The sequence below is a fragment of the Eriocheir sinensis genome, chromosome 45 (assembly GCF_024679095.1).
Source record: "Eriocheir sinensis breed Jianghai 21 chromosome 45, ASM2467909v1, whole genome shotgun sequence".
Taxonomy (NCBI): Eukaryota; Metazoa; Arthropoda; class Malacostraca; order Decapoda; family Varunidae; genus Eriocheir; species Eriocheir sinensis.
In genome coordinates this window covers 8,651,956-8,668,131 of record NC_066553.1, presented here as the reverse complement: position 1 = coordinate 8,668,131, position 16,176 = coordinate 8,651,956, and the positions used below count along the sequence as shown (strand labels likewise).

Genomic DNA, 16,176 nt, shown 5'->3' with positions numbered 1-16,176 from the left:
TATATAGATATATATATATATATATATATATATATATATATATATATATATATATATATGGATAATCTTAGGAATAGCGGCTCCTAGCGGGTGCGCATTTAGGGCACGGTATGGCACGGTAATTACAACATTTCTAGCACGTACGACGGGGTTTTGACAAGCGGACAGGCGTGTTTATGTCACAAGGGGTATATTTTTCCACGCTGGCCTCACGATTTTTCCGAACTCCATTGTTATTGTTTCACGAGCACCTCTATATTAAGAGGGGTTGCACTGACGTCACACCGCTTCGCTTTTGTTTTAAGAAAAACAACTGTCAGCCATTTTGGGAGGCAAGAGCAATCAGCTAAGCCCCTGCCCCCTGATGATGGCTGGCCCGTGCCTCCCGTCTTCATGACAATCTAAGTGAATATGCAAATAATCTGGATAGTGAGGCTTGGCTTCGTTATATAACTATCCATTAGGCTGCCAAATGATGATGGACATACGGTATATACATTTATTATCAAACTTTAAGATATATTTGATGATAAGAACGACGAATATATGACCAATTTAACCCCGTGCATCCCCGGGCGGTGTTTAGTAAGAACATAAGAACGTAAGGGGTTCGCAAAAAGCCCACTGACCTATACTTGGCAGCCCCTGTCCATCTACCGCGAGTGGCAGTGTAGCACCTATCAGTAACAGTAATAGATGGGCCACTAACACCCACACCCACGCAGTAATAGATGGACACTAACACCCACACGCACACAGTAATAGATACACTAACACCCACACCCACACAGTAATAGATGGGCTTTATGTATCCGGCCCAAGAGCAATGGAGAAACCCCGAAATGTTACAAGTGTGATGGTGATCATAAATCAAAGGATTGCATCATGGCTGATAAGAAATGCATAAATTGTGTGAGGTACGAAAAGCCTGAAATCAACCATTCAGGGAATGACCAGTGTTGTGTAGATCAGACTGAAATTGAGAGAATTCGTAACATAACCGATGCATGGCTATTTATTAGTGTTTGAGACTCAAAGATAAATTGTGTGTAAATGTTCAGTGAGTTGGAAATAATCGTTAGGTATTGAATTGTGATGCTATAAAATATCAGACAAATAGAAAATGAAACAATGGATATTTGTGATACTATGAAAAGGAAATATATAGAGATAAGTACAAACCTAAACATGGCCAAGTGGATTGAGGATTATTATTGAGACTAATATCGTAATAATTGTTGACGGCCCTTGCGGAGCGCTATGCTAGCAGCGGTAAATCTTAAACGATCGCACCTACGACCATTATGTCTGACCTCCCGTGACCTGCGGCAGGTCGTTATATAGGTCGTAAAGTCAATGTGACTGGGGCTTTAGGGAAACCTATACGTGTCTGGCAAAACTGCCTGTGCTCAATTTCAGTGGATCTGGCAACGAAACCAAAAGAAGTAGGGTTCATATATTATCAAACATTTCGGTGCCCAAGCACACACACTTTCGTAAGAGTTTGGGGGATTTCCAGGGGTAATTTTATGATCTTGGTGGTAGTTTGACCCTTCTCTTGTACCATGAACCTAAAAAAAGACACTCATGTAAACTCGATTCATTTCCTTTTCGGCCTTTGGAAATAGTTGATGAGTGGGCAGGAATACCGACCAAGGAGGTAGTTTTATGACCCTAGAGGTAATTTGGCCCCTTTTCTGCACAATGAATCTTTAAAAATCACTCATGAGAACCTTATGCATCTCCTTTTCGTCCTTTGGGAAGAGTTGGTGTGTGGTGATCGTGTGCACAGGTTTGAAAAGCGCGGCAAGAGCAAACCACGACCATGACTACAGGATCAAGACCTTTTTCTAGACCAAAATTAACCTCAATAGAAATTATTAGCGACGGAAAGTGATCAGATTAATTACTTATAGCACTAGTTATATTAGGCTAACCCAAAAAGCTAGTGGCAGTCTGGCAGACGGTGTTAGCGAGGGACTGGTCACTGGTGGGCGTTGCTTCCTTGTGACACCAGTGATGGCGCTCGTCTGGTAAGTGGCTCTCTATTTGTCTGCCTGCTATCCGTATCTCCTTGCCTTCACGTGTTATACGCTCCCACTTCTGTTATTGTGGCGTGGTGTTTGTCTCGTCATTCCTCCATTAAAAGTACCAAAGCAGCTCAGACGGGTAAACATCTCCGGTTGACACATTGCTGGCTGGCCCTTTAACTCGACTGTAGTGATGTGCATGTACTGTCTGTCATCACACACACACACACACATACACGCACACACCCTAACCTTACTTTTCCACAGGTCCCTCCTCGGTTTGTTTACGTTACTTGTGTGCATGTACTGTCTGTCTTCACACACACACACACACACACCCTAACCTAACCTCACTTTTCCACAGGTCCCTCCTCGGTTTGTTTACGTTACTTGTGTGCATGTACTGTCTGTCTTCACACACACACACACACACACACACACACACACACACACACACCCTAACCTTACTTTTCCACAGGTCCCTCCTCGGTTTGTTTACGTTACTTGTGTGCATGTACTGTCTGTCTTCACACACACACACACACACACACACACACACACACACACACACACACACACACCCTAACCTAACCTAACTTTTCCACAGGTCCCTCCTCGGTTTGTTTACGTTACTTGTGTGCATGTACTGTCTGTCATCTCACACACACACACACACACACACACACACACACACACACCCTAACCTAACCTCACTTTTCCACAGGTCCCTCCTCGGTTTGTTTACGTTACTTGTGTGCATGTACTGTCTGTCTTCACACACACACACACACACACACACACACACACACACACACACACCCTAACCTAACCTTACTTTTTCACAGGTCCCTCGGTTTGTTTATGTTACTTGTGTGCATGTACTGTCTGTCATCTCACACACACACACACACACACACACACACACACACACACACACACAACCTAACCTAACCTAACTTTTCCACAGGTCCCTTCTCGGTTTGTTTACGTTGGTATTGTTAACGCACCAATATCTCGTTTCCTACTCAGCCAACTGCTCTTGTGTTGTCATGTATGTAATCTCCTAACCTTCAAAGATCCTGGAAATCACTGTGGAAAAAGTGAGCAGTTATCAAGTAGGAGATGAGATATCAGTGCGTTAATGAAACCAATCTTAACCGTGGTGTGCAGCTCAGCATGATAGGGTGGCTACTTTCAGAGCCACATCAGTGTACTTTCATGGGCTAATGTTGAAGAAGGGGGTAGCCACCTCTTGTGAAGTTAATACTTGCTACATTATGGATTTTTTTTTTTCCCTGAATATAGTACAATAATGAGTGATTTCCAGAAAATAGAAGGGGGGGTCGAGAGAGGTGAAGCCCCCCTGTTTGGTAAGTTGTTAGGTTGGGTTAATTTAAATTTATTTGGCATGCAGTGTGGGCTGGCAGAAATACGCACCTCAGGACAGTATGGGTCAGTGAAAGGCAGGGGCTGGGTCCACTGTACTGGCCGGTGATCACGGGAGGGAGTGTGGCGGAGCGGGTGCACCTCAGGCATGAAAAATCAATCAATTAGTGATTTCTGGAAAATATAACCATCTCCATAATAAAAAGCATCATAATTCACCCAGAAATAAACGGTCAGTGTCTCAACATTAGTAGGCTACCCTCTCTTCAACAATCCCCTTATCTTGAACTATTAGAGGGTGCAGTATTACTGAAGCATAGTACCATTAGTGCAAAGATTATTTTTATTGTCATCAATCTGTTGACCTCTTTATATATCTAATACACCAATCTCATTTCAAAAGTTGAATTATTCGTTTTGCAAGATTTAGGCATTCTAAGAATCACCCTTACCAACGTTACCATCAAACGTGATGGGAAGGTTCCACCACGTACAGCTGTTGTGTGCTTCTCAGCATTGCCAGGTCCACAGTTTACCCGCCCAATTGAGCGGGTAAGCCTACTGCTGCATCGACACTTTGGGCATAAAAATATCTGCCCGCCATCACCACAGGTTTTGGACGGCTTTTGGGATGAGATTGGCCAGGAACACAGTCCACGGCCTGGCAACCGTGGTGCTGCTAGCGTTAGTTTGTTGTTTGCAGTCGTCACAGTAACACCATTACTCATTACTCATTGTGATTGCCACGTGTTGTGTGCTCTGTGGTGTAAAGATATTGTTGAAAATATCAAGATTGCCTGTATATTCCAAAATCCGAAAAAATCCAAAATCCGAAACACTCGGTCCCAGGAATTTTGGATAAGGGATTCTCAACCTGGGGTGGGATCCAGAAATGAGTTACAATTCTGTAAGTCAGCTTACGTAACATTGTACGCTACCGGTGGATCCAGAAAGGTTTTGTAACGTACGTTGTATCCAGAAAGGTTACAGATTCTGTAAAGTGTGCAGTAACTTGCAGATACCCTGGTAAGTGATGTAACTTACTAAATGCATTCAATTTGCATTAGTAGCGTTATTATTAATACTTTTTTCAACAAAGAAATGGACAATTACAGCTGAATATAGCATTTGCTGGCTTATTAGTGTTAGAAACGAGATATACACACTTTGAAAGGCATGAGAAGTGTGGATGGTACAACATGTTTTCCCAGTAACACCGACGCTCGGCGGCCTGCCAGACCTCCCTCCTCCCTTCTATTCTTCCTTCCTTTCTCTTTATTCATCTTCCTACCTCCTCCTCATCCATTCATCCATCCATCTCTAGATTTGTCCCTCTGTGGAGGGACTATGGGCCTTTGTCGGGTGATAACACATGAATTGAGCGCCGACAGACTGACTATATATGTGTGAAGCAAACAACAAAATGTTCCCATATTACGATTTAGTACAGTTTACCTTAAATTTTTTTAAACCTTTAATTTCAACATAAATGTCTTTACATCGTAGATGTAAAAGCGGGAATAAAGTATATATGGTCTTAGAAACGTTATAAATAGCCATTGTGTCTTATTACGATGGAAAAAGGAAGAAAATGGGAAAAGAGAACGGTTTGTTTTGAACCTACAGCTGAAGGCAGCTGCCTTACGATTGGCTGACGGTTCTGAAAACACCCTTGTGATTCGCTGGCGAGTCTTATGACGTCATAGCTGGTTATATAGATTCTGGCCAATCAACACGATCCTATCTCCTTACTTAAAGCTTTCTGGATCCACACATTACTCCCTACGCACCAGTAGCGTACGTTACCTATACGAGGGCTAACAAATCTGTAACTTTGCAAAATCTTTCTGGATCCCACACCTGTAGTACAGTGACTGAATGGTTCTAAAAGAAATTACCCTAATATAATGAAGGTGTGTGCTTGTGAAATTGACAGTAATCTGTAAAAATATGAAAGTGATATTAAGTAGATGTTTCCCTTCATGCTTACAGGAAGACAACAACACGATGCTGGGGGATAGAGAAGAAACCCTTGGTCGCAAGGCCAACCAACAGCCACCCGCTGCAAGGGGTCTGTTTGTGTTATTTGTGATATTTGTTTCAATATCAGTAGTTTTCTTCTTGTAGGTGCACATATTCAAAGATTAGTTGTAGACGTTTTCAAATCTGTAGAAATATTTTCTAAGGAAAAGGTTTGTTTGTATGAGTGCATAGCTATGTGTTTGCATGTCTTTCTCTCTCTCTCTCTCTCTCTCTCTCTCTCTCATTTTATCCTATGGCTGATGTTGTCATATACTAATATTCCATCTGAATAAAGCCCCAAATTTCTAAAGCTGGATTTAATTCCTAGGTGAGGGACAGATCCTTAAGGGACAATGAACCTTCCCGAGATAAGAAAACCAAGCCACTTATTCAGTCCGTAAGTAAAATATAACTTTTATTTTTAATCCCATGCATTAATAGAGATTTTGAAGTATGGGTATAGATCCTGGAGGGGATGAGAGGGATGAATCTCATTAAAAAGTTTAGTTTGGGGATATTTTGTGTAATCATCCTCCTATAATTCAACTATAAATCACACTTGGGCATCTTGAGTCATGAATGTATCTTAAGGAAAAATGTGTTAAGTCTTGTATATATTTACATACCCATGCATACTTCATGACAAATGTCTCACCTGTCATTAACACTATCCTTAATCCTTACAATCCAGTAATGAGAATATATCTCAGTCTGTGACCCTAGTAATAAGAATTAATCTAAACCAGTGTTTTGAAACATTACTTATACGAAGAGAAGGAATGGGCTACCCTGGCCTCTTCTAGTATGCTTAAAATTCAGTTGCAATCTGCATAGATTTTTGACCGGGTATGTGGTAGTTAATTTTAGGGACATCTGTTAAGTTAAACAAGAACATAAAGTATGCTATGTACTGAAATGGCTGAATTCTAACCATGTATTTATTATGATCTTTTGTTGTGTTCAGATGGTGATGGATCCCCTGTCAGCTGTTCTGGATGATGGACCAGATCCTTTAAGTGACCTCCTAGCCTCCCCAGATCCCTTATCAGTACAGACAGCCTCTCACAAGGTAAGCATCTTCATTGTTCATTCATACTGCAGTGAGATACCAGGATGCGTATGACATAATGGACATTCCTGTGAAATGGATACAATTATGTCTCAATGAATGAGTTACATACACCATTTGCTACAATACTAACACCAGGTAACTTTGATATGTTGTGCTTTTCTCAATATACAAGGCAGTAACAGAGGAGAAAATACAGTACAAAAATAGTTTCAGCTCCCAACCCTAACATATACATATCACTGTAAAGAATCTTAGTCTATTTATGAATAAAAAACGCTTATGAAACTTGGTGTGCAGGTTTATTAAGAACTTGACTTATGTATGGAACTGTATGTGCAGGCCCTGAAGGATAGCCAGGAGGAGGAGAACAGCGTCCCCAGTAGCTGGCACACCAACTGGACCCGGACCCAGAATCACATTCTGACCAATTTCACCACCACCAGCACTCTCACCTTCATGTCCAGCTTTCTTCACCCAGCAGACACAGGTAAGGGACACACACACACACACACACACACACACACACACACACACACACACACACACACACACAGATCAATGATAAAGAGCACTTGCTCGTGTCGGGAGGGTACTTGCTGGCGATTACGATTCCAACATGTGATCAGGCCGTGGTGAATTACACACACACACTCATTGAGTGCAGCAAAGTCAGTTCCAAGACTTGAGACTTAACATATGAAGAGAGATTGAAGTGTTAGAATTTACTGACATTGAAACAGTGGAGGGAGAGAGATCTGATTGCAGTGTATAGGGTGCTTAATGTGATGGAAAAAGTGGACAAGGAAGATCTAATAATCTGGAATACAAGAGATTTGGTGGCCATGGAAGGAAGATGAAAAAGGATGCCTGTAGAAGAGATATTAAGAACAGCTTTCCACAAAGCATAGTAGAGGCCTGGAATGGCCTGGACAAGGGTGTGGTCCATGAAAAGTCAGTTCATGAATTCAAGGCCAAGTTAGATAATAGTAGATATAGAGACGGAACAGTACGAGCGTAGCTCCTTTCCCGTATATCACAACTAGGTAAATACACACACACACACACACACACACACACACACACACAATTAAAAAAATACAATTAGGTAAGAATACACCTTCTACCATTACTACATAAATTCTGCCCTCACAGTTGTGCCTGATTATCATACTTTCAGCTTCTGCTCATATGTATCATGTGTTGCTGCTTTGTGTGCTGATGTTATGTTTTATTATTATTAAAGTGATTATATTGTGAAAGTGATTAAATTACATGACAGTTTGTGAACTCAGTATGAAATTTACTCACATTATGCAATTTTTCCAAATTAAGGCATGCAAAATTTGACCTATGAGTACTGAAACTATTTAATCCATAAGCTGTGACACCCTCCCATTGGGCCATTCCTGAGCAAATGGTATACACCCACATATTACTCAGACCTACTTCCCAAAGTGTGTTAGATTGTAGATGAAGGCACAGCTTGTCAATCTCTTCTCGCCATCTCTTTAGTTAGGCCGCAGCCACACAGGGAGCAAGAAAGCGAGCGAGAGCGAGAGCGGGAAGACAAGTTTCTGTGGCTACACGAAAAGCGAGTCGAGGCAAGGGTTGTCATGGCAAGGCGACACGGTCTACAGACAGACCAACATGCTATTCTGGACGTCATGGCATATGTGCTTAAATTGCTTTTTTACAAGAGAATAGTATGATGAAGTGCCAAGTGTTCTCATGGCTCAAGAAAGTGAGAGACATGTCAGTGCATAATACTAAAGCTGTATGCATATTTTATATGATAAACGAAGAAGAGGGTGTCAAGTCAGTAACTGATGTAACAGAAAAACTGACAACTTGCAGACGATACATTGGGCTTAATTAAAAAGCTACTCAAGTATTGGCAAGCATGTGAGAGAATCGGAGCGTGTTCCTGCCCTGAAGGAGCAGTACGTACCCTGGCAACACTATAATAACCTAGCAACAGTGCACACATCATCCCTCGCCCCCGCCCCTGTCGGCGCACACGAGGGATGAGGTGAAATGTTTTTATAAATAGTTCCGTGCTTTACTTATTCGGTGTTTTAAGAAAAATCTGTATACACCATCGTGTTCAGGAGGCTTTTCTCTATAAGATGGATTTGTTTATTTTAGTACTCATTTCATAGATACTGCAAATGGTAGTTAGTAAGGGAGTTCTTGATATTCAAAATAGTACGGTGTAAAAAAATAGGGTTTTTTCCTCATATTACACAGATTCCTTAAAATAACACGATTTCAAGAAAATCAAGTTTCACGCGGCTGATTTAGTTCAGTAATGCAGCCACCAGGCGTCACTAGGTGTTTCCCGCCACCCGCTGTGTTTAACACCACCCGGGCCGCGCCGCGGGCAAAGCTCATTCTTTACCCACGCACGGCTGTGGTAGCGTCTCTCTCCCCGATCATCCTTACATTGCACGAAATTTACTTTGCACGGTCCCTTCTGGAATGCATCTATCGTGCAAATCAAGGACTCCCTATGTAAAATGTGTTATAAACATTACGGAGTGATTCTTTAACTTCAATTCGTCACTATTTATTTAGTTTTGTTTTATTGAGTTTTCACAAACATATTCAAGTTCTGCAATCACTGCTGCGTTTAACGGTGTTAACCAAAATGCCCTGTCTAATGTACGAGGTGAGTTATGGCAAATAATAGAGAAGCATGTCTGTGATGTCACTCCCTCTGACCGAGCGATGTCACGCGAGAAAAGTTAATCGTCAACTCTTCTCGCTTTCTCGCCTACCAGCTCGCTTTCTTGCCATTACGTGCTCACTGCCGGTGTGGCCACCTGCATTGCTTATAATGTATTAAAGTTTCTCGCTCTCGCTAGCTTTCTCGCTCCCTGTGTGGCCGCAGCCTTAGTGACCTGGCAATCACAATGGAGGCTGGAAAGTTCAGTTTTGACAGGAAAGACACAGAAGGAAAGGATAGTTTGAAAAAATGCCATACTTGATGGGTAAAGGACCTGTATTTCATTATTTTTTTCATTAAAATTATGTTGAGTCTTATTCAAGGAAAGTATAGTAGCACACTAAACCCTTGATAATTCACTATCTGGTATTGCAGAGTTGCAAAATTAGTTTTTATTTTTATTTTTTTTATATTTTTTATATATATATATATATATATATATATATATATATATATATATATATATATATATATATATATATATATATATATATATATATATATATATATATATAAATATGTAGCCCCATACCTAAAAAAATCACAAATTAATGTTGTATCTGTCTGTAAAATGGACTAATAATGGTGTAATTTTATAACTAATCTCAAATATTCCTTACAAATTTTAATTAATTTTATTAGTTGAAGACAAACAAATCTGCATGTTACAAGCACTTGGCTGCCTTTGTCTACTGTGTGTGCACCTCTTGCTTGCAAGTGTCCAGTGAAATATTCTAACTTTAGAAGATTGATATAAAAGGGAGGAGGAGGTATACAGGGGATATGTAGACAGGTAGGTGAGGAAAATTGGTGAGCGAGAGAGGAGAGCACTGCAAGAGTCAAAGATTGTATACATGAAAATGAGTAGAAGAATACTTTTGCCAAGGCTGCAACACCAGATGAAGTTCCTTCAAGAAAGCAGGGGTCATTAAATAGATAGATAGATACATACATAGATAGACTGAAATATCAATTTCACAATCTTAGAACATTGTATTATAATGTGATACATAAAGGGTAAGGAAACAGCTAAATGGCAGGTGGAAGTAAGAACTCAGGACAGGAAAGAACTGAAGATATACAGGATGCAATTAAATAATTAACCCTTTCCATCTGTGATGCAGACGTCGGCGTCACAGTATGGAAAGGGTCAAGAGGAAATGGAAGAGGATTAATCCTCTTCTATACCTTTCAATCCTCCTCTAAATTCCTCTTAATTCTCTTTCACTTCCTCTTTAAGAGGTTTAGAAGAGAATTAAGAGGAAATGGACGAAGATTAAGAGGTTTAAAAGAGGACTAATGATGATGACGTTGGACGCCCTTCGAAAGCCGACGTCGGCGTCGCCGGATTGAAGGGGTTAAGGGTATAGATTAGGAATCATATCAATAAATAAGTATTCAAGAGGAATGTACCATATTCTGAATGTAAAAAAGATACCCTTGATCAAAAATATATAATACTGAAGAGGTAAAACGTTAGAGCACTTTTTTGGAATGTGTGATTCATATGATGACCAGACAATTCAAATTTTTCATTTGATCAGATCAGTCCATTCCTCTTGATTCACTTCCTGCAGCACCTGCCAGGACCAAGGAGGAATTAGTGTCCATATGCCAGTGCATTACCATGCAACAAAATTTGCACTTCTTAACCCTTTCCTTGCGTGCGGGACAGGACGCGACTATCCCCTCAGGCGCAGTCAGGCAGCCCAATGGGGGGTCTCTTTTAACCTCTGTATCTCAAAAACTATTCGTCACAACAAAGAACCAAAAACACCATTGGAAAGAGGAGGCCCAGATCTATAGGAGTCGGTTATGTATGCCTCTCCTGCTAACGTACATGCACATTCATGGAGTGATGAATGTGAACACTTAACGTCAGTGCGTGCGGGATGATCAGCCATACTGAGGGAACTGCGGACATCTTTCCTTGAGATTTTGGCAAGGTTCTATTGCCAACTGCAATATTTACAACTATTTGGTCAAAGAATCAGTCAGGTGATAGGTGAAGCTATGCAAAAATGACACTATATTGGACAAGAACATCCACCAGTTACTCGTCCATAGATTTTTCGTGCTGGGCTGATATGATTTTCCACCAAATTTAATGAAGAACCCACTCAATTGGCAATCCTGTGTTGTTATAAATAGTGTTGGAACACTCATACGCGGGAGATTTGAGTGCGGCTGGAGCTCGCAGCGAGTGTTTAGCACCACCAGCAAATACGCCTAACGCTCGCTGTGAGCATTTAGCAATGAAAGGGTTAATACTAAGATTAGGCAGATACTAAATGAAATTCATCCTCTGCCCTTACCTTGTGACAGCTGCACTCTTACAACAATGAATTGTTGGGATGTCTGGAATATTTGACTTTTTTATCTTGTCAAAATGAAATTGATGCCTTAATGTTAAACGGTGGTACACCAAGTTTTGTTGCTCAATTGAATCCACAGAGAAGTGGGTGAAACCTGAGTCCGTGAAACCTGAGGCTAAGATGTGTAAAAGGATAACTACGTAGTTCATGAATCATCACAAACCTCGCCCAACTGTCCATAACCTCCGTGATGGTCTCAGGCTTGGTTTTAGCTTTTGCAGTCTTATATGGAGATCCTGGGCGCATTATCCAGAAGAGTCTGTGAATTTTTCTACAAGGGAAAATTAGGGGCAATTATTGCATGAGATTTATGGATAGATTTGCCTGTCAGTCCTAGTGTTGGGGGAGGGGGTCCAAGTTGCTTGACACCCTAATGTTTTTGATAAATTTTGTCAAAGGCGAGACTGATACACCCTAAGCCAATACTGAAATATAAATAGAATTTTTTTTAAGTCCAATTTTGCTCGATTTTGCATTGCTTTCATGCAAAAGAGATTTTTTTAATTAGAAGAACCTTGCAACAGTCATTTGTTTTCTCTCATTTACCAATAAATATAACAAGAATGATCAACTACATTTTTATTAACAATAATATCACTTATTGTACTGAAGTGAAGCTGTTACAAGTCCCAGAGAAACAGGTAATTTATGATAATTGAAAGAATATGTAGTTCAAGCTTCGTGAGCCCAAAGACGTAGTCAGTGGTGACACCCACTGGCTGGCAACTCTGAATATACCATTAAGACAACTCTCCAACTGAAATGACCCTCTCTTTAGGCCACTCCTGTACTCTTTTTGCTGGAGCAGTGCTTGGCGGACTTTTGTATTCTTATATTCTATGCCCTTGAGCAGTTTTCATTGCTGTAAAAAAATGTACAAATCAACTTTGAAAAGTACATTACAACAAGTTGTCTGTTTTTTTATGAGCAAGAAATGCAAATGTCAAAATATTACCAATTTCAATTCTTCCAGAGACTTCTGTCAGGGTGGGAAGGGACAAATATGTGGCAAGTGACAGGCCAAGGGAGGAGAGATAAACAGCAAGATAAGACTTTGTGGCTGAGTGTTTAATATTTTCACTTGTCCAAGAATAAAACTGTTTTTGTATGGCTTTTCATCAACAACAACACTAACTTCTACTACTACTACTAATATATATAATAATATTAATAATAATAATGAAAAAAATATAATAATAATCATGATAATCACAATATTTATAATAATAATAACAATAATAATAATGAAAACGATAATGGTAATAATAATAATAATAATAATAATAATAATAATAATAATAATAGGAATAATAATAATAATAATGATACTACTATGTACTAATAATAATATTATACTACAGGTTGAGAATCCTTTATTCAAAATTCCTAGGACCGAGAGTGTTCTGGATTTCGAATTTTTTGGATTTCGGAATATTTTTATTTGAACCGAAATAAAATGGAAACTGAAATAGAGGATTATTCATGAGAGGGTAGCCTACTAATTTTGAGATGCTGACTACATATATCTGGACATAATATGATGCTGTTTATTATGGAGATAGTATTTTTCTCAGGATATCATTAAATTACTGACTTTTCAATTGTCTGTTGTGCATCCACCGCTGCAGCCGCAAAATAGCTCACAGGAAGGTTCAACTTGCTTACTGTTTCTATATTTCAATCATCACTTACAAATATCACAAGTGGACAAACTAGAACAAAACCAGGCAAATAAATGTTTTTCCTGCTGTGCATGCGTATAAAACACCAGAATGACTTATTTCTGCGAGGAGGTATTTCTCACAACACCGACCCAGTATAGTGGACCGCTGCCACCATGTCCCATATGCCCTGCGCTGCATTACGTATTTCCACCGCCCCACGCTGCATGCCGAATAAATTTAACCCTTTCAACACGAGGACACATATACTGCGTCCTTGCGTGCCCTGTACCATATCCGAGGACGCGCATACTGCGTCCTGGCTTGCTTTAGCCAGCATATGAGTTGTTTCTTCCTGGATATTGTAAGATTGTTTTTAGGATGTAGGTTGTATATGATAGTGTCTTATTTGACTTTCAATGTTATTATTGTGTAAGAACGTAAGTGAGTCTTGCGCGCGTTTGTACTTCACAGTAACAACCAATCCTAACAGAAAATAACAAAAATAATGAGAAAGAAATGCTTTAAAAAGTTAATTAATTCCACATAGAAAAATAATTCCAATTAGTTTTAATTTTGTATGAGTTTCCAGTGATAGAAATACTGTACTTATTAAAATAAAAAGGTTGTACTTTATCATCAAGGTAATGTTAATCCTGAAGCTTTTATTAAGCATGGTGAAGCAGAAACAAGTAAAGAGTATACATATAACCTGTCATTTACAATATGAAGCCATTCTCTACATGAAAGAAATGTAATTTTTGTACATAAATACCTAACCCAACTTTTTACACTAATATAAGTTACATAAAACACAACATAGTCTTGTTGAATGTTTGCAATCAGTAATGGTCCAGTGAAGGGTTGGTCCACATGGGTCTTCATTTCTTGTGTAAGTGGTTTCAGTTTTCTTGGTACAGTTGATGCTCACTTGACTAGAATTTAACTTTACATTTTGTTTTCTTGACTAGTCATTATAAATTATTGAATATCTTTAATTAAGGGTGTTTGATGTGCTCAATACTGCCCATTTAAATCTGATGCTATTGTTATCTAAGCTAGCAATTGCTGCTTGGCTTAATGTTACACAATCACTAGTTTATGTAAAAGCCACTCTTGTGGCTTGTGTAATTTCAGTCATAAATTTTCTTCATGTTAATCTACTACCTCTTCTGAGTGAGCAACTATAGAGGTTTCTCTAATTGTGAAATATATTCAGGAACCTATTCTCACCAGTCTCTTCTTGTTCCAGTTGGTGATAAATATTCTCAGGGGGTTTGATGATTTGCTCCTAGGAGGCAGTTTGGGATTCATAAAACGGAAGTAGAGCTTCAGTTGTGTTCACACATTCACGATCATGATGAAAATAGGGATGTACTGATGTATTGGGATCGGCAGTATCAGTGTTGGCTGATTTACTGCCAATACTACTGATACCTAAATGAAAATCATTGCAAGATATTTTGTTAAGCAGAAATTGGATGTTTTATAGCGATGAAATATGAATTATTGGTAATAATAAATTAGCAAGTATCATACAGACATAAGTACACGGTGCATAGAATTACAGAACATTTGGTAATAAGCCACATCTAATGCTGTGGACATGTACAAGACACATTGGTGGTATTGGCCCTGCCACAGCCCTCTCCTCTCAGGGCCCTCACATGGCCTCATGCTGCAGTCCACTGCTGGCTGCCTGCATGATAATGTAAATTAAGGTTTCCCAGCTTTAATAATTTTTCTTATTGATATTTCTTGATAGGTATGAGACCTTCTACTGACAAGTGGTTTATAAAATATGTTTATGGTCTTAAGACTCCCGATATCATTGGTAATTTGGTATGTTATGCTTGAGTAATGGCCTAGCTCCGTACTTAGTAAAGTATTGGTATCTGTCAAAATTTTGGTATCCATACATCTCTAGATGCAACAATCATTTGCAAAGCATTTAGACTCTACAAAATGGTGGCTATCACAGGCAATTGCCTTTGTATTCTCAGACTCTCCCCAAAATCAGCAGGTACATCTCAGTGGGTCTCAGAGATGTTGCCAAGTCTCACAGCAGTGGCCGGTGCGTGGCAAAACTTTTGAATTAAAAATGTTGGCAGGCCATCGAATGAACTGTTATCCATCGTAACTTATTGGAATGTACTTCAGGGGCATCTTGTCGATGTTGCAAGACCATTGTGTAAGCACCTCAAGAGTTTCCAATAATTCTCAACCCTTTGCAAAGAACCACATGCATGTGTAGAAAAATCTCTGAGAAAAAACAGTTGTGAGGCTTGCAAAGCGGCAACATCATATGCATGGACTACTGAGGAGGTCCAGCAAGGGGTGGAGACAGTCAGCCAGTCTCACGCAAATGTTGTCCTGGCTCAATGAGCTTCCTCCAAAAGGTGCAGTGCTTCTCAATCCAGGGGCTGACATGTACTACAAGCTCATCAAAGAGGGCTTCATCAGTCCACAGAACATTCTTGTATAGCACTAGATCTTTTTCTGCCAGTTCCTACATGAGGGTGTTATAGTGTTCAAGTTGAACACGCCTTGTCAGCCAGGGGTTCACCCAAATCCGTTTTTAGTATGCAAGTACTATTAGGTGCATCAATTGTAGGCTCTTGTTCTTGCCCTGCGGATGTCTCTGGAGCAAATTCAGAAGTCTTTTTCTCTCTGCATCGCTGAGGTTCAAGAGGTCCATGATGTTGCTTCTTCAGCAGGCAAGTTGATGACTGGGGGTAGGCTGGCAGGTACCACCCTTTTTGTAGTTCCCATGCCCTCGGTGTATAAGTGCTGAGATGCCACAACAACTATCTCAAACCACCACAGGGCCATCATTTTGCTGTCACACGTTGTGTGACACTCCCCAAGAACCGAGGGAGGGTCATATTGCATTGCCAACATTTGC

At 39.9% G+C, this 16,176-nt stretch overlaps 1 protein-coding gene across 3 annotated transcripts in view; it reads left to right on the top strand.

Annotated features, from left to right (window-relative positions):
• The first annotated feature begins 1,893 nt into the window (after positions 1-1,893).
• LOC126980714 (VPS35 endosomal protein-sorting factor-like) overlaps positions 1,894-16,176 on the top strand; it is a 47,430-nt gene continuing 33,147 nt past the window's right edge. Inside the window, exons 1-5 of one of the 3 annotated variants that reach the window (XR_007733469.1) lie at positions 1,894-2,033; positions 5,409-5,487; positions 5,767-5,835; positions 6,403-6,507; positions 6,850-6,997. Coding sequence is in view for 2 of the 3 variants with exons in the window: in XM_050830899.1 (XP_050686856.1) it covers positions 2,020-2,033; positions 5,409-5,487; positions 5,767-5,835; positions 6,403-6,507; positions 6,850-6,997 (415 nt within the window). In the remaining variant the exon portion in view is untranslated. The remainder of the gene's footprint in view (positions 2,034-5,408; positions 5,488-5,766; positions 5,836-6,402; positions 6,508-6,849; positions 6,998-16,176) is intronic. The other 2 variants (XM_050830899.1, XM_050830900.1) reach the window with 2 other exon arrangements.